This window comes from Diaphorina citri, unplaced genomic scaffold (genome assembly GCF_000475195.1).
Source record: "Diaphorina citri unplaced genomic scaffold, Diaci psyllid genome assembly version 1.1 scaffold846, whole genome shotgun sequence".
In the NCBI taxonomy this organism is placed as follows: domain Eukaryota; kingdom Metazoa; phylum Arthropoda; class Insecta; order Hemiptera; family Psyllidae; genus Diaphorina; species Diaphorina citri.
Genome location: NW_007378278.1, coordinates 60,421 through 86,048, shown reverse-complemented (window position 1 = coordinate 86,048; position 25,628 = coordinate 60,421). Strand labels below are relative to the sequence as shown.

Here is a 25,628-nt window from a genome sequence, read left to right as displayed (position 1 = left end):
GTGTCAAATATTGGATTTAATAATTATTATTATTATTATTATTATAATAATAAAATAATGATGATATAATTGTTTCACAGTACACGCGGACATAAGCACAGTAATTAAACGGTTGACAGATGAATCTTTGATGACATAATAATTCATAAGATCCTAGAATCGTAAAATTGTACAAATATTCAACTTCAACAAACTATTGTATTTCAATTATTCAGGTGAGCTGAGGAAATAACTGAAGAAATTCTTCGCGGGAGCTACAGAAAAGGTAAGACTGATCTAATTTTATTTTAATAATTAGAGCGCAAATATCTAGTGCCAAAGTAGTTCAAAGTATTTCCCGCCCAAGGCTAATTTTATCACAAACAGTCAAACAGATAAGGTTCGTTCTCGGAACGGCTAGCTTTCTTCTATCCTACCTTTTTTCTCTCTTCGATTTAGGGACGATAAGACCTTGGCAGTTTCAGTTGCAGCTCTCAAACCTCTAAAATAATAATAAAATAAAAATTATACTCTCATCTCTGACCTTCAACTGTTTAAATGATGAAGAAACAGTCATAATTAGTGATACTTCTAATGAACTCATCAATTGGAACACAAAAAACAAACCCTCTTAATTAAAATGAATCGTAATAAAATTGTAAATCGACTCAGAGACGACAAGCGAAACTCTGTTTTTAAGTGATATGTTGTGTTCAGTCATGTGTTGTGATGTGTTCTATACTCATATATACATAATTATTTAGAGATATGACGATTGCAAAAATGACAACCATAATAAAATTGTATCAATAATATTGGTATTTTAAACTAGTGGTTGACCCGTCCTTTTGTACGGGATCAGTACGGTCATACGGTGTAACAGGTAACAGGCATGACTTTGAAGCGCCGCCATTATGAATCAGGATAGAATGTGATTTAGGTAGCCGTAGCCTATGTTACCCTCAGTACTCTTCTTAAGAACCACAAAAATTTCATCAAAATCGGGCGAGCCATTTTCTCGTGAAAAGAGAACGAAAACAGGTATCTATCATCGTGGTAGACAGATATGTATTGTAATGTAAAATGTAAATGCAGTTTCTTTGTGTTATTATGTCACAACTTTGGTTCTCACTGCAGCATTGTAGGATTTTTCCAATATCTCAATAATCCTAAAATCCAATGTTTACCTACCATGCTGGCACCGGTCGCTATGCGCATTATATTACATGCCAGTCACAGAATCAATCCTTTGCAGATACAAATTTCTTGACCCCGCCGGGAATCGAACCCGGGTCTCCCGCGTGCAAGGCGAGTGCAGTGACCACTACGCCAACTTGACCCCGCCGGGAATCGAACCCGGGTCTCCCGCGTGCAAGGCGAGCGCAGTGACCACTACGCCATGGGAGCTGACGGTAGACAGATATACATACAGACAACAGACAAAGAACTTCTCACTATTTTAAGTATACTCTTCTAAGAAACCTAATCTACTTTTCCACGATTTTTATTATTGTTCCAACACTTCCAACAGAAGAGAACAGATCTACAATTTTATTTAAAAAGATTAATGAGATAAGACTAAATGGAAAAAATGATAAAAGTAAACCCACACAATCGTAATTGCATCAATAATTATTTGCAATTTGAGCGCAACTTATCGGGCGAATCAATCAATACAGCAAAATTAGTCTTAAAGACATGATTGATATTAATGTATAGACTGCATTGTACCCACCACGTGTCTATCAAAGCGATCTGTCGCCACTTTAACGAGAATCTCTTTATGCAAAGCTTCAAGGAAAGTCAAACAGTTATCCACCCACCTGATTTGGAATAAACCTACCAGAGTGCCAGATGAATAACCAGGTAACCTTCCGTCACATCATAATGAGTGGTCTGTCATGAGCACAATATAAAACAGGGGCCCGTGCTAGTAGCTATGTACATGGAATATATCGACGATATTAAAACTGGACTTAACTCAAGACCGTGTATTACGAAGTCGGAGTTGACTTCAATTCTGGTCTTCTGGATTGGACTGGGTATTAAGCAGGTATAACTCAATCCTGGAATTCCTGGATTGATCTCAATTGTGATTTGGAATGGAGAAGAGAGAATAGAGGCTTATGGAAAGGGTGATTAAAAGAGCGAAATGTCGACCCCAAATGAAATTGGGATAATGCTCAAGATTTTTTAAGGGTACCTATATAGTAAGTATAACCAAGGATAATACTTTTCTTTTTAATTCCCACAAAGAGAGAAGTTGCCTAAAGTAGAAATACTGAGAACTGAAAGTAGAAGAAAAACCAGAGTTAAATATAAATAAGGTACTGAGAACTACAAAAGAAAAAAACCAGAACTGTTGGCAGTGTTGGCTGCTGAACACTACAATCCGAAGAAATCTGAAAACTGAAATCAGAAGGACGCAAACAAGATTCGCCGATCGAATATGGAACCTTTGTAGATACATAGAACAATGAGTACAACAGTTGAAATAAAGGGACTCCCTATCCGTTCACGAATGTTACTGCTTTGAAGAGTCCTGTTGTTGAGGTGTCGATCCTCGCCTGTCTAATAAAGTTAAAATAAAGGGACAATTCACTACATACATATACCTAAATACTATTGTACTTAAACGTAGGTAATATTGTACGCAATATTGAAGGCAGAATGAAATTTTCACTTAAGAAGATGAAACCATACTACCTACCTAGTGGTAGACCAAAAAAAGTGAATCATGCTTCATGCAATAGGCCATAGCACCTATCGATGAATATCTTAGACTACTTAAGAGTATCACCAAGAAATTGGCAACAAGGATTATTTAGATTCAGATCAACTGCTGCTACATTGCACTCTGTTTGGCAAAGATATTATTGATACCATCCAAGATATGTCGCGTCGCTACTATTGATCTGCAAAGTGTGAGTGAGTGATAAAAAAGAACTACTCTTTTCAGTGGACTACTCAGTCAATGAGTCACATCCTAGTGATCCTAGAACATGTAACTCACTCTTCAACTCCCTACACCCATGGAGCTCAGAATAAGCCTATGTATATCTGTAGTGAGTTAGAACCGAGTAGCTTGGAAAACACAAACACGAAAAATGTCGACCCCACTTGAGTGAGAAAAGGTCAAGTAAAAGAAGAAGATATCTGTAGGGAGTTAGGCTCTGAGTCATTCATTGATTGGTGTTTTGAAAAGAGATAATGTGAAAAAAAAAATTATTATAACTCACTTTCTTATTAATCCCTGATTCGCTTCCGCGACACAGCATTAAGTGATGATGGTTTGCTACATTGCACGATTACATCACAGTTTTTGGCGCTCAAAATAACCTTCTCTAATTTTTTACCGCTCACTTCTATGGCTTCACACACATTCTCCTATCCTGTCTTCCTTCTCTCTTCAATTTCGGGACGATAAGACCATAGCAGTTACAGTTCCCTCTGTCAAACCTCTTACCTTCAACTGTTTAAATGATGAAGAAACAGTCATAATTAGTGATACTTCTAATGAACTCATCAATTGGAACACAAAAAACAAACCCTTTTAATTAAAATGAATCGTAATAAAATTGTAAATCGACTCAGAGACGACAAGCGAAACTCTGTTTTTAAGTGATGTGTTGTGTTCAGTCAAATTAACGCCCACCAATTTCATGAAACTATGCAATGTGCTGTGCAATATAAAGACGAAGCTAATCCTGTTCATAAAACGCCTGAGATTCATGATAAAGCTTGGAGGAAGAAGAAATCAGCTCCATGGATTAAACCAATTAAAGAGTTTCATTCACTCAAGCCTAGAAGGTATGTACTTAACCACACATGGCCTTGATGGATAGCGCATAGTTAAATAAAAATAAAACTAGTACAGTAACCCCTATTTATGTACTTTATTGAGTATTGACATAAACAAGCTGTGTATAAATATTTTAGTGTAAGTAGGTAGGTAGATAATATGTACATCTTTGTAATTTACCGAAAAATGACAACCATAATAAAATTGTATCAATAATATTGGTATTTTAAACTAGTGGTTGACCCGTCCTTTTGTACGGGATCAGTACGGTGTAGGTGTAACAGGCATGACTTTGAAGCGCCGCCATTATGAATCAGGAAAGAATGTGACAAATTGAGGTAGCGGCTACCTCAATTTGTCACATTCTTTCACATAGGCTACCTGGTAGCCTATGTTACCCTCAGTAGGTACTCTTCTTAAGAACCACAAAAATTTAATCAAAATCGGGCGAGCCATTTTCTCGTGAAAAGAGAATAAAAACAGGTACCTATCTATCATCGTGGTAGACAGATATACATACAGACAACAGACAAAGAACTTCTCACTATTTTAAGTATACTCTTCTAAGAAACCTAATCTACTTTTCCACGATTTTTATTATTGTTCCAACAGAAGAGAACAGATCTACAATTTTATTTAAAAAGATTAATGAGACAAGACTAAATGGAAAAAAATGATAAAAGTAAACCCACACAATCTTAATTGCATCAATAATTATTTGCAATTATTTATTAGCGAAGAATTAATACTAATTATTAGGTTATTAACTAATAATTAGTAATACAGTCAAGAATTTCTCGTACTTCAGCCATCAACGACCGAAGCGAATTCTAGCTTTGAGCTCGAAGATTTAACCCATAGACCCCATACTCCCCATAGTTTTTTCGATTCGAACTCCCAAACGGAGGCTGATGATTTTACCAACCTCAAATGGCTGTAATGGTTATCGCTTTGCGACTGCGGGTCTGGAGGTTGGTGGTTCGAGTCCAAGTCAAGACATGAAATTTATCTAGGTTAATACATCTGGGGAACGATATTTGTGACTAATATTTAACTATGCTTAACAGAGTAAAAATGCATTTATATCTACTCAGTACTGATAGCTAGGTTCAATTTGTTTATTAAAATTATGTATGTTGGACCTCATTGAACCTTGTAAGTAGTAAATCTGTCCTGGGACAGGTTAAACCATGAACTTCAACTTTTCTGATTCAGTTTAAACCGAGTTTAAACTGACTTTGTGGCCCAGGACCTCAGAGGTTGAAAAACACTTCGACGTGCATGACCATGACACAAAAAACGACGTAAGTGACTTTTTTTTTTAATTTTACAGGAGAGAGAAAAATTGGTATTTTGACTTGAATGGATGTTCTTTTTGATATTAATACCGAACCACAGATCACTTAAGTCAAGCAACGTTGCGCGTGGTTATTACCTGGATGGGTGACCATCTGGGGAATCCGCGTGCTGCTGGGTTCCCGACTCCACTCAGGTTGGGTGAGGTTAAATTGAGGAGGCGGGTAGCTTGTCTCCGAATGGTGGGTAAAACCCCGGTCACAAGATTTAAAAGTGACGTTAAAGCGTAGGTTCAGGTTTAATAACAATAACACGATTACCTACAAGATGAGATGAAATCGAGAAAAAATACGTGTAGAAACATCGAAGATAATTATTAACCTATCTGCTATTAACGTTCGATTGTTGTTTTTTTCTTAAATATTATGTAAGTACCTACCTACCTAATCACCCGATATGGTAGGTTCAGGTTTAATAACAATAACACGATTACCTACAAGATGAGATGAAATCGAGAAAAAATACGTGTAGAAACATCGAAGATAATAATTAACCTATCTGCTATTAACGTTCGATTGTTGTTTTTTTCTTAAATATTATGTAAGTACCTACCTAATCATCCGATATTTCCATGTAAACGAAGGTAAATTGAACAGAACTCCTCTTTCCTTCCGAACAACATTCATCCTAACCACTTTAACGAGAATCTCTTTATGCAAAGCTTCAAGGAAAGTCAAACAGTTATCCACCCACCTGATTTGGAATAAACCTACCAGAGTACCAGATGAATAACCAGCTAACCTTCCGTCACGTCATTATGAGTCTTCTGTCATAAGCACAATATAAAACAGGGGCCCCTGCTAATAGCTACATGGAATACTTATATCGACGATATTAAAACTGGACTTAACTCAAGACCGTGTTTTACAAAGTCGGAGTTGACTTCAATTCTGGTCTTCTGGATTGAACTGGGTATTAAGTAGGTATAACTCAATCCTGGATTGATCTCAATTGTCATTTGGAATATGAGAAGGGATGGAGAAGAGAGAATAGAGGCTTATGGAAAGGGTGATTAAAAGAGCGAAATGTCGACCCCAAATGAAATTGGGATAATGGCTAAGATTTTTTTAAGGGTACATAATTGTATAGTAAGTATAACCAAGGATAATACTTTTCTTTTTAATTCCCACAAACCCACAAAGAGAGAAGTTGCCTAAAGTAGAAATACTGAGAACTGAAAGTAGAAGAAAAACCAGAGTTAAATATAAATAAGGTACTGAGAACTACAAAAGAAAAAACCAGAACTGTTGGCTGCTGAACACTACAATCCGAAGAAATCTGAAAACTGAAATCAGAAGGACGCAAACAAGATTCGCCGATCGAATATGGAACCTTTGTAGATACATAGAACAATGAGTACAACAGTTGAAATAAAGGGACTCCCTATCCGTTCACGAATGTTACTGCTTTGAAGAGTCCTGTTGTTGAGGTGTCGATCCTCGCCTGTCTAATAAAGTTAAAATAAAGGGACAATTCACTACATACATATACCTAAATACTATTGTACTTAAACGTAGGTAATATTGTACGCAATATTGAAGGCAGAATGAAATTTTCACTTAAGAAGATGAAACCATACTACCTACCTAGTGGTAGACCAAAAAAAGTGAATCATGCTTCATGCAATAGGCCATAGCACCTATCGATGAATATCTTAGACTACTTAAGAGTATCACCAAGAAATTGGCAACAAGGATTATTTAGATTCAGATCAACTGCTGCTACATTGCACTCTGTTTGGCAAAGATATTATTGATACCATCCGAGATATGTCGCGTCGCTACTATTGATCTGCAAACTTGCAAAGTGTGAGTGAGTGATAAAAAAGAACTACTCTTTTCAGTGGACTACTCATTCAATGAGTCACATCCTAGAACATGTAACTCACTCTTCAACTCCCTACAGCCCTACACCCATGGAGCTCAGAATAAGCCTATGTATATCTGTAGTGAGTTAGAACCGAGTAGCTTGGAAAACACAAACACGAAAAATGTCGACCCCACTTGAGTGAGAAAAGGCCAAGTAAAAGAGGAAGATATCTGTAGGGAGTTAGGCTCTGAGTCATTAATTGAGTGGTGTTTTGAAAAGAGATATTGTGAAAAAAAATTATTATAACTCACTTTATTATTAATCCCCGATTCGCTTCCGCGACACAGCATTAAGTGATGATGGTTTTGCTACATTGCACGATTACATCACAGTTTTTTGGCGCTCAGAATAACCCTTCTCTAATTTTTTACCGCTCACTTCTATGGCTTCACACACAACGAACTTCTCTACTTCTCTTTGCTGTTTACTTTCACTAGTCAGCTGTTCTCTCTACCCCTCACCTCACATTGCTGCGCCCCTGAATCTGCGCCCCGGTTATAATATTCACAATATTGCACAGGAAACAATCGTACGCCATTGTGGCATTGTACTCGTAGGAATATCTGAGTCTATAGTCTAATGAGAAACGTTGTACAGTGTAGATAGGCCTACGTGAGTTCCTTTGTGTTTTTAACGTAATAATTTTTGAAATATTTTTTAAAATTAGTGAGTATAATATTTTAGAGTTCATTTTTAGTGTAACTGTACTTACTGTTGTTTTCAAAGTAGCTGGAGAATTTTTGTCCTTAAGGACGTTATTTTTGTATTTTCCAAAAGGTACAGCTTTTTGCACAATAGATGAAACGGACAGCCTGCGGTTAAGAGAATGGTAATTTTTTTGATAATCTTTTTTTCTGTTATAAATGTGGACACCTTCTCGTATTGGATGGGAATCAAATAATCAATCCATTTTGAAGTTACACCTAAAACAGTAACAGCTTTTTCTATAGTTAGCTTAGAATTCAGAGGGTAGCACGTCTGCCTTGTAAGCGCTAGGTCGCTAGGTAGCACGTCTGCCTTGTAAGCGCGATTCCCGCCCGGGGCGAATTTTATCCCAAACAGAGAAGGTTTGTTCTTGAAACAACTGGCTTTCCTGATCCTGAATGATCAGTTACAATTCTTTTCTTGCCTTCCTTCTCTCTTCGCTTTTGGGACGATAAGTTACAGTTATAAGTTCCCTTTATGAAACCTCTTTGAAATAAAAAAAAAAAAAATAAAACTATTATTGAAGTAGACAGTTCTAAATCGCGGCCCACAGTAGTTTTACCTCGCCCATCACCGATTCGTTCAGTGAGCTTGAATGTTAGGAACACCGAAGTATAATATGTACCGTTACATACATCCATTGTTACCAAGAGCCCAGGTCATACAGTAGATACAAAGCGTATCTACCAAGAACAGCTGCTGTAAGGAGGCCTGTACGGGTTACAGAGTTAAAAGGGGTTATGCACTGCTATAAAACGCTCAACACTTCTCCAGAACGCAATCACAATAGGACTACTTAGGATATTATACTTCTTTTTCAACCATCTTATGTATAGAGAGATTGAAAATAACTTTTACTACTTCACAGGTGTGTTTTAATTTTTTTATTGTTTCATCAGACATGTTTCGCCCGTGAGGGCATCATACCTGTGAAGTTGTAAAAGTTATTCTCCCTCTCTCTATCAATATGGATATTCACAAAGTTACCGAGGCATCCATCAACATCTTATTTATCCTGAATCGTATCCCAACTTGAATAAAAAGACCTCTAATGAAGTCTACATAACTTTATTAGGGAAGAAGAATTTGGATTATTGTCCGGGTTTAATTTTTTTTTTTTTTTTTTTTTTTTTTTTTAGCGTGTAAATAAATAAAAAATAAGCACTTCTTATTACTGTCTCAGTCTCAAACACACGTCTTGTTATTCATTTGGAAATTTCTTTATAATACCTTAAATTGATAAAGATGGAATCTGTATAAAATATGTACCTACAAATAAATAAATAATTTTTAATCTGAATTTTCCCCATCCGTGGCACAAGCATTGCTTTTACGGATGAGTGTACCATTTACATGCAATTTTTATGTTCTGTTCGATATGTTGTGTTATCAAGGAATGGAAACTTTGAAAAAATAAATAATAAGCACTTAAAATCGCTCATGGAAGTGATTATTTGGAAAGAGACGAGTTATTGTCAAATTAATCTGCCATCTGCCAATAAAATAAAGCACCAGCCAGTGGTAATAGCACGTTGAATGCACCGGTTCCGAGTTCCTGATGGATAACTGAAGGTAACATATATACGGATGGGTAACCATCCGGGCAATCGCGTGCTGCTGATAGCTTGTCCCCGAGTGGAGGGTAAAATCCCCGTCACTAAAGAACTTAGCAGATATACCTAATACACCTTAAACGCTTAAACCCCTTGAAAAAAATGATAAATTGAAAAAAGAACTTCATTTGTGGCTCCGTGGCGCTCTTTTTGTAACGATGACGATTATTTTGATAATCACAAAATTACGACCCGTGAGCAAACTACCTGCGTGCAAACAGAACACTGATAGTGAAACCTTGATAAGAAAAATTGACCTAATCCCTTCATAAACCGATATACTTGATGACGTTACCTCATTACCCTATCACAATAGGCAAGGCCATAATGGTGCCGTCTAGGTAAGATGTTATAGAGGAGCCTGAATGTTGGAGCCGGAACTTGAAAGCAACTACCTTCCTCTTCCATACGGTCTTCAAAGTTTAATTATTGGAAATTTATCTGTGTCAATTTAAGCATGAGCTTGCGTACACAAAAGTCGTTTCTCGATTACTGTGCTAATTTTATGAGTTCACAGGAGTATTAATTTAAAGCAGATCAAATAGAATAAGTCGAGCGTACCGGGAAGTGCACGAACGTTAAGAAACGACGCGACGACCGTCCTTTATGGGGACGAAATTGTCTTCCTTGTGGAATTGTTAAATTTTATCAAAATGTGACAAACCTTTCATGAGTTATCGCAGAAGAACAGCACAAACTCAATGCACAATCGTTGAGTTCAAACTTGGAACTTATTTTTTTCGTTCAACAAGGAATCATACCCAGCGTCAGCCCTAAACCCAATATTTTTCCACCTCTTTGTGCTCAAAGAGCGCAACTTATCGGGCGAATCAATCAATACAGCAAAATTAGTCTTAAAGACATGATTGATATTAATGTATAGACTGCATTGTACCCCCCACGTGTCTATCAAAGCGATCTGTCAACATAACTTGGCACAGGGCACAGTGCTTTGTATTTAGCCCGAAGGTCATACAGTACAAACATAGAAGCTTAAAAAGAATTGCTTACCTGCAGAAAAAAAGGTGTGTTCCTCAATAGACTTGAGTATGTTAGCCAACTTGCCTGTAACAAATTGGATGGAAATGTCAGGAATTCAGAAAAAGATACCCGTATACATGTTTAAGTTCTTGATTTCCGTAGAATGTCAGTTAGAAAATATGTAAAGAATTATTGTAGAGAAGACCGAACCACCTGCGCAAATCCTCCTAGTTTGTTACTTTCTATTTAAAAGTGATTTTATAATAATTTCTTATGAAACAATAGAAAAGTACATTTGGTGCTAATTTTAAACTAGATACCTTTTGCGCTATTGTTCTTAATGATATTTTTTATGCCAGTTCAGAAGTCTCTACGTAGGTACCTGATAGGTATACAGAAATACATTTAGGTTTCATAATTTTAGGCCACAAATTCTTTTATGGTTTAATTGTTTTTTTTTTCTATGTCATCTAGGTATGTAATTTTATTTAAGATCGAGTACCTAAGTGTATTTAGCCCGAAGGTCATACAGTACAAACATAGAAGCTTAAAAAGAATTGCTTACCTGCAGAAAAAAAGGTGTGTTCCTCAATAGGCTTGAGTATGTTAGCCAACTTGCCTGTAACAAATTGGATAGAAATGTCAGGAATTCAGAAAAAGATACCCGTATACATGTTCAAGTTCTTGAGGATTTCCGTAGAATGTCAGTTAGAAAATATGTAAAGAATTATTGTAGAGAAGACCGAACCACCTCCACAAATCCTCCTAAAGTACCTAAGTGGGCAGTACGTCAGGCCAAGCTCACACCTATCGGTCTTGTAACGCACATTATACACAGATTACACAGCATAGGATATAAATAATGAGTTATTCTAAGTGTGCCAATCTGCCAATTTACTTGTGTACCTACTTGTGAATTTATCAAGGCCTTCTTGTTTCAAAGTTCGATAACTTTGATACCTATACACATGTACCATATGTATACGTAGGTATTAAGTTAGCATTCAGTCCAATATCTCGTATTTGATTGTCTCCTTGACCTTCTAAAGAGTTCAATATTTTGCATAATCCGGTCTTAGAAGTACCTACATAAATGTGGGTCTTCTTTTCTATACATATTGAATTTATCAAGGCCTTCTTGTTTCAAAGTTCGATAACTTTGATACCTATACACATGTACCATATGTATACGTAGGTATTAAGTTAGTATTCAGTCCAATATCTCGTATTTGATTGTCTCCTTGACCTTCTAAAAAGTTCAATATTTTGCATAATCCGGTCTTTCCATACATATAATCTTCTTTTCCATACATATAATCTTTCAAATCTTTGTGCCGCTGGCATGGCACAAATTTTATGGGAACCATGATACATTGATACATATTTACTGATACATTTATTTGCTGTCAAGTGCACAAGATTTAAAATTTTACAAATAGAGTAGGTTACATTTGGCCTACAGTTTGTAGGTCAACCTAGAGAATGAGAAGACAGATTTGGTTTATTTGTTTGATTAGATACATATGTGTAGACCAGTGAAAGATCGAACTCTTTGCTGAAGAGATAATTAGAAGAGATTTTGAACATTGAGAAACTGTTCATTGGAAATACCTACAAGTACCTAAGTGGGCAGTACGTCAGGCCAAGCTCACACCTATCGGTCTTGTAACGCACATTATACACAGATTACACAGCATAGGATATGAATAATGAGTTATTCTAAGTGTGCCAATTTACTTGTGTACCTACTTGTGAATTTATCAAGGCCTTCTTGTTTCAAAGTTCGATAACTTTGATACCTATACACATGTACCATATGTATACGTAGGTATTAAGTTAGCATTCAGTCCAATATCTCGTATTTGATTGTCTCCTTGACCTTCTAAAGAGTTCAATATTTTGCATAATCCGGTCTTAGAAGTACCTACATAAATGTGGGTCTTCTTTTCTATACATATAATCTTTGTGCCGCTGGCATGGCACAAATTTTATGGGAACCATGATACATTGATACATATTTACTGATACATTTATTTGCTGTCAAGTGCACAAGATTTAAAATTTTACAAATAGAGTAGGTTACATTTGGCCTACAGTTTGTAGGTCAACCTAGAGAATAAGAAGACAGATTCGGTTTATTTTTTTGATTAGATATGTGTAGACCGATGAAAGATCGAACTCTTTGCTGAAGAGATAATTAGAAGAGATTTTGAAAATTGAGAAACTGTTCATTGGAAATACCTATGTAATATGAATCCAGCACCTGTGAAGTATATATGTATACTTATCCACTATTGCCCTACACCCGTACATTATGTTGTAGGTAGGAAGGAAGGAGGGAAAATGTACCCCAATAGCAAACTCCAAGTCTCCAAGTGACCAATTTCAACACTTGGACGCTAACTTACTACACTCACAGAGATAATGAATGGGTAATCAATACAATGAATAAAAGCTAAGTATACTTATCCACTATTGCCCTACACCCGTACATTATGTTGTAGGTAGGAAGGAAGGAGGGAAAATGTACCCCAATAGCAAACTCCAAGCCTCCAAGTGACCAATTTCAACACTTGGACGCTAATTTACTACACTCACAGAGATAATGAATGGGTAATCAATATGATGAATAAAAGCTAAGGATCAACTACTTAACGGCAATTACCTATCATTTGTTCATTTCAATCGTCAATAGTTTATTATTATGGAGTCATTCCAACTTGTGTTACTTGTGTAGATATGCGTTAAATTATGTTTGGCATAAATGCAAATTTCCATGTAATTGAAGAAAAAAGGAAGGGGGGAAACAAGGAATGTGAAATTGTGGATCAACGGCCTTTCCTAAAGTAGGTATCTAGATGGGTTGAAAAAGTTTTGACTACCTAAACTGTATTTACCAAAAACATGACCGAAGAAAACTTACAAATTGAATCTTTAAAAACAAACGAAATGAACTTGAAAAGGTAGTCCAAGAAATGCACCACCTACAAATGAACCACTTAAAAAGGTATTTTTAGAATTGGTCGTTTGTTTACATCCCACTTCTATAGGTCAACCAGGCCAGAACGTGGACTTGACCTTTGTTTTTCACATTTAGTTTTTGTATGCAACTTATTATAATATCTACCACTATACTTGTGTCTCGTCTTTTGAAATCGATAATCTTTTCATTCAGTTTCGCAGTATCGAGCTTTGTAGTGTCAGTCTGTCAGTAGTGCAAGAATTTCCTACCGAGTATAACATGTGTAGAAAAACAACAGTTAACGTGCCGTAAAAACAAATATTTTTTTAAGTAAGGTAATTTTTTTACTATTTTTAAGGTTTTTTTTGTATATTTTTATAATACTTGTAGCGTATTTTCCTTTCATAATGTTAATGCACATTAGCTTAATTCGAATTTTTCTTTCTCAAATGTTAATGTACATTAACTTCCCCTCCTCTCCTTTCACGAATTTTGTAATGTACCTTTTTTCTCGCATTACGTTCCGCCATCTTATTTTACATTAGGAATATAGGAAGTTTTGGCGGTAAAATTTAAAATTTCATCAGCTGATTTTTTTTTTTTTTTTAATCATCAATTTTTACCCCCACTATCAAACTTCTTCCATTTTATTATCCCCACCCCTGGAAAATCCTAATGTCAATGCGCATTAACATTACGAAAGGAAAATACGTTAATACTTTTCTTCGTTTTTCTTCCTCCAAAAATATCTACCGATATTGGGGGGAAAATCGCACTTGTAAAACGATCATATTAATTATTAAGTAAATAAAATACAAATACAATTATTATTAAGTAAATAAAATACAAATTGAATATTTTTAAGTGTACCTAAATAGGTAATCTATTGCACATTAGGTAAGTCCTATACTTGCACAGCACCTGCCTATTACAGTTTATGTAAGTCAGGCTTTATAACAACACCTGCTAATTATTTGCTGAGTAGAACATAATTTACTATTTCTATTATTATTATTTCATCTTGATTGATGACTCGATAAGTTTGTGAAGGTCAATAGTAATAATGAGTAATTACTCTGAGGTACCTACCATAAAAATAAACAATGGAGTTTCACTACCTATTTCAAATATAACATACGTATTGCCCTAGTGTAGGCATGTTCTCAGTACCTAATGTCAGTGGTGATAGGCTACCTAAATTAACCCACGAGAGCCAAGGCCTACATTAAAGGCACACTAAACTTGACCAAACCCTTCTATCTTTTTCGCCAATATATCAGTCGTTCCACATCAGAGTGCACTAAGGATTTGTCTATTAGTGAGAAAACAAAATTCCCTACTATTTTCACTATTATTTGATATATTTACTCAGTAAAGGTCTGGAATTAGAAGCGCTTAAATGTCAACAAGATCCAACGAAAAAAAAATGTTCGGGCATTATGAGTTGAGAAACCAAATCCATTATGTTGGTTCACTAATCAAGAAGAAATTATTTGATAGCTCATAGTAATTAGTTAGTTCCTACGAAACTAACCTTGGTGGTGTAATGATTAGCATAGCAGATATCAGACCTGGAGACTGGGTGGTTCGAGTCCAAGGCAGGTCATAAAATTTTACCGAGGTCCAAACGTAGGTGCTACCTGCAGTGAACAAGACCTGCTGCTAGCAAATGATGCGACGATCCAAGTCGCAGAATATTGGAAGAGGAGTATCTGAGGTTAGGTTAGGTCAAAGCGGACACGGAAAGTAAAGTAGTACCGAGGTCCATTTACCGAGGAACGACATTGGTCACAAGCATTGCTACTAAACACAAAACCCCTTTGTATGTAGTTAGTACGAAAACAACCACCACCTATATGTCAGAGACATACATAGTGAAAACTAGAATTAATCTTTGATGTAACTTTCTTCCTAAAAAGGTTTATCCACACATAGTCGATGGGCGTCGATCCACGCGACAGCTGGTCGCCTACGTGTGGACACAACTTAATGCTGATGTAAGAGCGTATAAAAGGATTTTGAATCCCAGTCCTTCAGTCCTAATAGGTATCCGCTTAAAGGAGAAGGGGATTATACTTTCTTTAGATATGTCATAATCATTATTAATAGCTTAAAGAAAGACATTACTAAACAAACTTCCGTGTGGGTAAGTAAAAGAGGAATAACATTCAGATAGACCTTGCATACAGAAGTAGACAATCGCGTTGGCGAAAACTAAAAGCAACAAGAGTTCATGTCGTTTATGAATAAGACGGATAAAAAATCGAAAGGAATAGACATGTGTACAAGTATAGGTAGGTGCCTAGATTGAATAATGAGAAATCATGGTTCACCATGTTATAAAGTCATATACACCTTTTATAAAGGTATACAAGCAACTTAAGTTTAACCAGTGAGCGCAAATTCCTAATTACGTTGTTTTTGATTCACGGATATCTTAATATCTTATTCATAATTATTTAATTATTAAAAACTCGACATCTAAAAATACATTTCTCTGTATGTTTCAGGTGAACAACATTTAAGCAATCATCTCCTAAGAAAACACTACAACAGGATATGTCAGATAACATTTTCTAAACAAAATGGAAGAAAACCACAACACTGATGCCAAAGAAAGCTTCCTTCAAAAAGATTCAACCAATAATGGCACTGAAACGGAAAAACAAGTGCGCTATGGAACCCGATCTGCCTGCTCACAGATCATGGTGGCAGTGGTACAAAACTTTCTTCTAATTGCGGTCGGAATGTCTTTTGGAATGCCCACTGTGATTGTGGGAGCTTTGGACCACAAAGTGGCCACCAACCAAACAAAAATGGAATCACCGAACTTGATCATGAGTGATGAAGAGTCATCATGGGTAGGAAGCATACTTTATCTATTTCACCCAGTAGGTGCTCTCATCAGTGGTTATCTTCTAGATATACTTGGTAGGAAGAAGGTCATGATTCTTGTGTGTATCCCTTTCTTCTTGGGTTGGGTTTCATTATATTATGCAGAATCAGTTAGTATGATCATTGTGGGAACAATCGCAATGGGCTTAGGAATAGGTTTTTGTCAAGGACCAATCATTTCCTATTTGGGAGAAGTATGTGAACCTCGCATCAGGGGATCATTGACTTTAATATCTGGAGTAGCTGGCAATAAGGGAGTTCTTGTTATTTATTTAATAAATGCTTTCGTAGACTGGAAAACAACTGTTTGGATAAGCGCGATCATCCCTGTGATAGCTATGGTCATGTTATTCTTTCTACCCGAATCTCCAACCTGGCTGATTTCTAAAGGTAGACTAGCTGAAGCTGAAGAAGCTCTAAGATGGCTTCGAGGTTGGAGTAAGAAGGATAAAGTTCTTATAGAGTTTGAACAAATGGTTAGAAATGTATCAAAATCCTCTAAAACAGCTAATGGAAATAATTCTGCTAAAAAGTCCAAAATCGACAAGTTTAAAGATGACTTGAACTATTACAGAAAACCAGAAGTCCTTCGTCCATTCAATATGCTTATGATCTTGTTTGTCGTAACTGTGGTTGGTGCATTGGTACCAATACGACCATACCTTGTTGAACTATTTCAAACTTTCGGACTTCCTATCGATCCGGAATGGGTTCTCATGTTAACTGGTATTATCGGTATTACTAGTGCATTATTTAGTTCATTTACTGTTAACAAATTTGGTAAGAGACCTCTTTCATTGTGGAGTACAGCTATTTGTTTTGTTTTCACTCTCATCCTTGGTTTTTGCGCCATGAACTTGCACTGGCCTGGCTGGATTCCTCTGACAGTATTCTGTATATGTTTTTGGGTTTCTGGTTATGGGATGCTATCCCTACCATGGATGTTACTGTCCGAAATTTTCCCTATGCCAATCCGTGGTTTAGCGTGTGGAGTTTGTGCCGCTATTAATTCCATTTTCACTTTTGTCGTCACTAAGACCTATGTTAATACAATCGCTTTGTGTGGCCTCCATGGCACCCTTTTTATTTATACTTTTATTATAGGTATAGGATTTGTGTATATGTATTTCTATCTTCCGGAAACAGAAGACAGAACATTACAAGAAATAACCGATTTCTTTGTGGGCGATGAAAGTGCCCGAAATTTTAAGAGACCAAAGACGGTTAGACAAACTAGGGATACAGATATTTTGATATGAGAAAATATTTGAAGTCCTGTGAATAAATAGGTACTGTGAATAAATACCTAAAACTTTATTATTAAATATGTTTATATTAGACATCCTCGGTCATAAAGTTATGAAATAGGTAACTACAAAACTTATTACCTTTATATGATATGAACGTGTATCCATTGTATCATATAAAGGTAATAAGTTTTGTAGTTACCTACCTATTTCATAACCTAAAACTTTGCTTAAACGCTGCAAACATAAAAGTAAGAGTTTAACGAAAACACCCTCTTTAAATACCTACAAGGGTAAGTACAGTAAATTTATATGAGTCTCAAAAAATTAATGATTAGTTGACTTTGCTATCCTGTTACCCCCAGTTTATTTTATTATTATCTAGGTATCTTGTTTTTTACTCAGGGTTTGATACTCAGATAGCGATAATAGCTAAGTACTTACTTGCATAATTACTTAATACTTTACTACAGTACTTCGCGAGCAATAGATTAGGAACCTTGTGAAATTTTATTAATTTGATAGGAGAAGGGTATTAAAAATGTAGCGTCAGTAGTTATGTACTATGTTTGCATTGTAGCCTAATTCCTACACATTATAGGTACTCGTAGCTTGATTTCTACTCAGCACCCCTGCTTTTCTGTATATCTATGTCCTACATAGGTATCATACACAAAGCAATCAGTAGGGGGCAGATTATATGCACGAAAAAATGGCCCAAATATGTATGCTATATGCACAAAAAATGGCCAATATATGCAAGAATATTCCAGAAAACTGCCAAAATATGCAAAAAACATGCACTCATCTAGGTTCTCATATATGTGTCACACAGCATTTTCCAACCTCTAACTAAAGGTTCCCTTTATCTATCTTTTAAAATAAATAAAAAAAGAATCCAATTTTTATTCTTCTTTGCTATACCTACCTATTTAGTACCCATTAACCAGGGAAAAATGTATAAATTACAATAGATACCTACGTGGGTACCTACATACATATTTGGAAAAAAAAAAAACACTTTAATTTCAAAGATTTTGAAGATGTTTACTTTTTGGGGGGGGGTGATTTTTATAGTGTTTTTACTATGTTTTGACAGAAAAATGCTCGAAATATGCTAAAAATATGCATTATATGCAAAAACATGCAAAAGTATGCATTTTAAGAAAAACCCCAGAAATATGCTTTTCCATATGCAAACATGCAAAATCCGCCCCCTAGTAGTCAGGTAAGATTGGAATCAGCTCTTTTTTTTATAGGTATGTAGGTTTTTACTTGTTTTGGTATAATTGTATATAATTATGTTTGGGTCAATTATTCTTGTAAAAGTTTACAAGCTCCAAGCCATTTGCACAAACTGGCTTGAGCACGCCGCGCTGGTTTTGTTCGGTTTGCACAAAACTGTGAGAGGAACCTAGAAAAAGTTTTTTTTTTCGTTCTAGTTTGAGCAAATGGCTTGAGCGTGTAAACCCACCTTAACGAATTTATATTGTTAACTACATTTACAAGAACTAGAACTGATTGTAACTTTTCTCATTGTGCCTTTTGAACTAACAATAATCATCGTTCTACTTTGAGACATGATAAAGCCATGCCTGTATTTTTTTTTTTTTTTTTTGTTTTTAGTGTTATTATTTTATTGATTTTTGTTTTATTGTTTATAATTATGTATGTATGTATTTAGTACTTATTTGCTTCATTTTAGTTGTTTTTAATTGAATCTATAGATATTCAAAATATAGATATTGATAAGTAGGTACGAATTCCTATTACTTACCTACCTTGAACGTTGATTAATTTTTAAATTTGATTATGTAATGTTTTTTTTTTCTTCTTCTTCTTTCTTTTTCGTAGGTAATGTATAATATAAATGAGAGTGTTCCTACTACACTCGACACGATTTTTTTTTTTTTTTTTTCCCGGGGGGGGAAAAAATTTGTGTTTTTAAAATTTTTTTCGGGTTTTTTTTTTTTTTTTTTTTTTTTTTTTTTTTTTTGCAACAAGTGGAAACTGACCTTAAATCAACGACCTAGTGACTTTTGTACCTACAGGGTAATGTAATTTAAATGAGGATGTTCCTACTACACGATTTTTTCCTAACGACAAGTGGGAACAGGCCTTAAATCAATGATGCACCAAGTTTTCTCTTTGGCAGGCTTCGTCCTTTGTTAATTATTTTGTATAATATAGTTTAGTAGGTACTTAAAGTAACATTTTATGGACTTTGCAATTTTCTTCATGTACAAATATTCATATAAGTAAAAACTTGACTTAATTTTTTGACCGTTATATTGTGATTTTTTTTCTTCTTCTTCTTCTTCTTCTTCTTCTTCTTCTTCCATTGCTCTTTGCAGGAACAGGAATTATTGAAGCAGTCGTTGGTCGGTCTGTCTGCAATCTTAATTTGCAACTGCTCACATTTTCCTAGGCATATCCTGGATGGGAAATGGGAATATTCAGAAAGTCAGGAACGAGAGCACCAACTTTGCACTAATCAGACTGCTTGAATAGTGTTTGGCCAGTTAGGGACTGTAGGTAGCATAGGTGAAGCTCCCAATTTGGTAACCACTGGACATTCTCTGTGTATTTTTTATGAACGCCCCAGAACTAATGTATGTATGCAATGTGCTATACAATAATGGAAATAATGCTCCACTCAGTGTTAAAATCGTTTGCGCAAAGTTTCGACCCTACAAACGTACAAACTTCAAAGGTTCATTTTGTAAATTTAGCATATCCACTAAAAACAACAAAGTACTTGTTGTATATCACATTGCATACACAGGTATAGTCATCAGGCGTTTATAAAAACTAATCTTTTTGAAAGACCAACAGAGAATCTTGTCGCACCAACTAGGTACCTATCTAGGTATACGTTGTAGAAGATTGTTTACTTTTTCAAGCCTTTTTGAAAGACCAACAGAGAATCTTGTCGCACCAACTAGGTACCTATCTAGGTATACGTTGTAGAAGATTGTTTACTTTTTCCCGGCACTCGGGACCAGTGTGCGGGCGCACACAATGTAAACAATGATTATAGGAATTTTTTATAAGAAGAAATTAATAAAGATGATTCCCTTGTTATGAATTTGGAAAAGCTACCGGGTTTTTCTTTTCTTTTTTATTTACATGAAAAAAAAAAAAAAAAAAAAAAAAAACAAAAAAAAAAAAACAATAGGTAAGGTGTAATATGTAATATAGTATGTAGGAGGTGGTATTGAAAAGACTTCAAACACGGGAATCTCGAAAGACAATTATGTAATACCTATATCCCGAAATTTTGTAAGAATATTATTTTTTTTTTACATTTTTATTCGCTTTCTTTCTAGGTAAATAACATTTAACATTAGTGACAACCAACAACCATCTCCTGAGAAAATACAACAGAGCATGTGAGATAGTTTCCCGGTAAATAATGGACGAACCCCTCAACGCTGCTAATGGCAGTCTACAGAAAGACTTGATCAAGGATGAAGCTGAACCAGAAAGCACAGTGCAATATGGATTCCGATCTGCCTCCTCACAAATCACGGTGGCAGTGGCACAAAACTTCCTTCTTGTGGCACTTGGAATGTCATTCGGGATGCCGACAGTGATTTTGGGAGCTTTGGATCACAAAGTTGCAACAAATCAGACAAGACTTGAGTCACCAGACTTGATAATGAATGATGAAGAGTCATCATGGTTGGGAAGTATCCTATTTCTCTTCCATCCAGTTGGTGCTGCAATTAGTGGATATCTTGTGGATTCGATCGGCCGGAAAAAAGTCATGATAATTGTATGTTTTCCTTTCTTTTTAGGATGGATGTTTTTGTACTATGCTCAATCTGTTACTACCATAATGATTGGAACAATTGCAATGGGCATAGGGTTAGGTTTTTGCGAAGGCCCCATTATTTCATATTTGGGAGAAGTGTGTGAACCTCGAATAAGAGGAGCATTGACTTTACTTACAGGAGTATCTGGAAACATGGGAGTTCTAGCCATATTCTTTATAAATGCTCTTGTAGACTGGAGAACGACATCCTTGATAAGTTCCATCATTCCTTTACTTGCAATAGTTATGTTACTATTTCTACCTGAATCTCCAACCTGGCTGATTTCTAAAGGTAGAATGGCTGATGCTGAACAATCTCTAAGATGGCTTCGAGGTTGGAGCAAGAAAGACAAAGTTCGTGTAGAATTTGACCAAATAGTTAGGGGTATAGAAAAATCTTCCAAGGATGCAAATAGAAATGCTTCACGTAACATATCCAAGATTGACAAGATTAGAAATGAGTTAAATTACTTTAAAAGACCAGAAATTATCCGCCCATTTAATATGCTTATCATATTGTTTTTTGTAACTGTGATTAGTGCCTTCATACCAATGAGACCATATCTTGTCGAAGTGTTTCAAACGTTTGGACTTCCCCTCAAGTCAGAATGGGTCCTAGTGTTAACAGGAGTTCTGGGTATTACTGGATCTTTGATCAGCTCGTTAACTGTCAATAAGTTTGGTAAAAGACCCATGTCGTTGTGGAGCACGGGTATTTGTTTTGTTTTTACTTTACTACTTGCCATATGTGCTATGAACTTGCACTGGCCTGGCTGGATTCCTCTGACAGTATTCTGTATATGTTTTTGGATAGCTGGTTATGGGATATTAGCTTTACCGTGGATGTTAATGTCAGAAATCTTCCCTATTGAAATTCGAGGTGTTGCTTGTGGTATTTGTGCAGCTCTCAATTCTCTCATCAGCTTCTTCGTTACTAAAACTTATGTCAATACAATGGCTTGGTTTGGCCTTCATGGAACTTTGTTCCTTTACAGTTTTGTCATGGGCGTAGGATTTGTGTATATGTATTTTTATGTTCCGGAAACAGAAGATAGAACGTTACAGGAAATTACAGACTTTTTCTCAGAAAATGGTAGTGCTCGTTCATTCAAAAGACCACAGTCCATTCACAAATGAGAAAATTTCTTGTTGTGATAAGCTTGCATGATATCGCCCTAATAGACGGTAGTTTTTATAGTCTTTGCATGGATGCATTGATATACTTATACCTATAATGACCAATAAAGAAAAAAATTACTTAATCAAAAATAAAATAAATCAACGCATATTACTAAACACTTAATTAAAAAATAAATAAACTACAGGGTACTAGATAATAAATACAGGGTACTGCAAAAGTCCTGCAAAGACTGAATACGTTCATTGTTTTTGGTACTTCCCGTATCAGAGAATTAATATGGACTTTAATTTATCCAGCCATTGCCGGACTTTTGCCTCACCCTTAGGTGGTTCAATGTACCTACAAACCCCAAATCTAATGGACAAAATATATTGTTAAGTATTTTATAATAACAGCAATTTGTCTTTAGGGGGTTGACAATGGTTTCCAAATTTCAGCAATTGACCAAATTATCAAAATAGACGTGGATGACGAGTTTTCAACTGACCAAGGAGTAATGAGTTTTAATCTCCCTGAATAAAATCGATTAGTAATAGAACATAACTAATCAGTTTAATCAATTTCTACAACTTGCATAATGAAATTATAAACAAAAACGTCATACGGAATGGTCATACACCATCGGTGTTAAAATTATTATTACTATTACTTTTTAATTAATTAATTTCCTTGTTTTTTTTTCACTCAATCAAAAGGAAAGGCTTGAGGCTTTCAAATAGATAAAGTTTAAGGTTAATTCAAAAGCATAGTTTCTTTTTCTGTCCTTGGAATTTTATTATCGAAATAATGAATATAACTTATTAATACTAAATAGACATCTGTTCAAATTTCAAATATCTTATTTGAGTTAATAAATATAAAAATGCCGAAAAACGCTGAAATTCTGTTTCGTGTTAATATAGGCCGGGCGGTGCTGCGAACTCTTGACGTTCGCGCGCCTCCCGGCGCGCTTGATAATATTATATTGTTACAAATTCTTATTAAACTTCATATTTGATGAAGTTTTTCTTCTGATAAAATTGTAATAAAACACCAGATATTATATTTTTTAGAATAACTTTGAATTGAACTTCTTTGAAATCTCAATTCCTTAAGAAGAAATTAATAAAGATGATTCCCTTGTTATGAATTTGGAAAAGCTACCGGGTTTTTCTTTTCTTTTTTATTTAAAAACTCAACACAAGCAACCTGATTGGTGTAGAGTTATTTATGTTTCCAAACCTCGCTGAATGCCCCAATCAGGACTGCGAAACAATTGTTTACAGTGGTGAACACCTAATCTGTATCGACTACTGAAGCTAGACTCATGTTACTGTCATAATAAAGAACTTTGACCGTGCGTTGAGGTTAGATCAAATTCCAGTTAAAATAGGCACTATGACTGTAGCCAATAGTGGAAATCGAGCTTTAAATAAGCAATAATATTTAATGGGAGAGCTTATTATTTGTATTCTAGTCAAAAAGTAATATGATGATCAGGCTTAGGCCAGCCAATCATTATCAGGTAAACCTGACAGATACGCCTGAACAGGTTTGCCTGATACCTGATAGTGTGTGTGCTCATCAGGTATGAGGTAGAGGTAGACCTGACAGGCAGACTTTTTCAGGCGTACCTGTCAGGTCTACCTGATAGTGACTGGCCGACCTTACAGTTGAATAAAAATACTTTGTTATAAAGGCGGTTTCGTGGTGTTTGATGATAGGTACCTATCTATCCAAGGTACCTAGGTATAACAAGCCAGCAAAGGAAACAGTCAGTTGACACTAATCTAAATCAAAGCCTACTTAACATCAGTGTCGAGGACAAATCATTTATACTTAGTTAACAAAAGACGACACGTAGGCCCGAGTTCATAAGATTTGAAAAATGCTCAAATGTACACTTTTGAGACCATAATTCCGAGATTGAACTTTAATAACTTTTCTTCTCTTTCAGAACTTTTAATTTGTAAAGAAAAATATAGACAATATTTTTCTTGCTTTTTTTATACGAGTTAAGTTACAAACAAAATTATATCAATAAAGAGGTGCTCTAAATAAAGCACTACTTACCTATACCTATGTACTTTTTAAGTTTTAGTCTTGCGTTGATTGATTACAGTGCTTTTAGGCCAGTTCTTCTTTCGAACGCTGCGTCGAAGAGGAGTTAACTCGTTTACTCTGAGTGGGCTTGAAAATTGTGGAAACTCAACAGACATGACATGTAGCGGAGAAATTACAAACCAATTTTGTACTTGATACTCATCGAGATTCGCTTCCGGAATTTAGGATGTGGCGTTCACTCGAAGAGATACGCCAGGAGGGGAAATGAAATCAAGGTCATTACCCATCCAAATAGGTACATTGAAAAAATATTTAAGGCAAGTAAGAAAAAAATCCTGGCCCTGACCCTAAGAGAATGCAAGATGTATATTTGGTCAAGGTCGACGGTAGTGCGTCGGGACAAGTTTCGGCCTGGTATACACACACCTACTAAGTATGAGAATCTTTGAAGACAATTGACCGAACAATAGTGAGGTCTATGTTTCAATTCGACCGTTTTGCATTTATTTTGGATGTTTGTTCCCGTATAACTCACGATTGCCTGGTCCGATTTTGATTAAATTTGGTACAGGAGTTTATAAGATAAAGGCACGTTGATTCTTGAAATTTGAACTCCCAGAACTGAACGAGGTTGATTTTGTGGTCTGCACGTTTCAGAGTCCAATACATTTGAATTGCATTCATACGTACAGTCGTCTCTGTTTGGGCAAAAGAGTTTGAGTGAGGTCTACAGTTCACAGACCTACTAGTATGTGTAAGATTGACACGGATCAATGAATTAAGATCAGATACGACAACTTGTCAAACCATTAAAAAGCTGAGAGAATATTTTTGAAGTACCTACATCTTGTTACTCGGGTTAGGCCGATATTTTTGAGACAGGACTTGGCATTTGTTTTGGAGATCTATTTTTAGGCACCTCGGTACGGATAACCTTAATTTACAAAGAGCTTTTTGGAGTGCATATTCTACAAATTATATAAGGATCTCGTGTTTGGTTGGTCGAAACTGTTTTGAATTTGATTGGTCGAATCATTAAGCCACACTAAATAGAATCTGGAATAGGACTTCTCTTCTGGAGAGATAGCAGCAACAATAGGTACTGTGGGATAAATAATAAATAAATCACTAAATCCTTCTTTTCCTCCTTTAGTATAATACTTTTTTTTTTCAGTTCGCAGATATAAAATCTAACAAACAATAATATCTACCTACCTA

General features: G+C 35.6%; 2 protein-coding genes across 7 annotated transcripts; both read left to right on the top strand.

Annotated features, from left to right (window-relative positions):
- Positions 1-244: 244 nt before the first annotated feature.
- On the top strand, positions 245-19,001 carry LOC103512517 (facilitated trehalose transporter Tret1-like). Of its 6 annotated transcripts, none has more exons than XM_026825959.1 (3): positions 245-265; positions 15,778-17,519; positions 17,608-19,001. In XM_026825959.1, the coding sequence occupies exon 2, from the start codon at positions 15,853-15,855 to the stop codon at positions 17,419-17,421; it is 1,569 nt and encodes a 522-aa protein (XP_026681760.1). In that variant the 5' UTR covers positions 245-265; positions 15,778-15,852; the 3' UTR covers positions 17,422-17,519; positions 17,608-19,001. The 6 variants fall into 6 exon arrangements, with proteins under 6 accessions (XP_026681760.1, XP_008475503.1, XP_026681757.1 ...); XM_008477281.3 differs by lacking the exon at positions 245-265 and adding an exon at positions 7,531-7,835; XM_026825956.1 differs by lacking the exon at positions 245-265 and adding an exon at positions 7,531-7,835 and having other exon boundaries at positions 17,600-19,001.
- A 1,736-nt stretch (positions 19,002-20,737) lies between these two features.
- LOC103512516 (facilitated trehalose transporter Tret1) lies at positions 20,738-23,404 on the top strand. The gene has a single exon (XM_008477280.3). It carries the CDS (start codon positions 20,825-20,827, stop codon positions 22,361-22,363), a length of 1,539 nt encoding a protein of 512 aa, XP_008475502.1. The 5' UTR covers positions 20,738-20,824; the 3' UTR covers positions 22,364-23,404.
- The last annotated feature ends 2,224 nt before the right edge of the window (positions 23,405-25,628 follow it).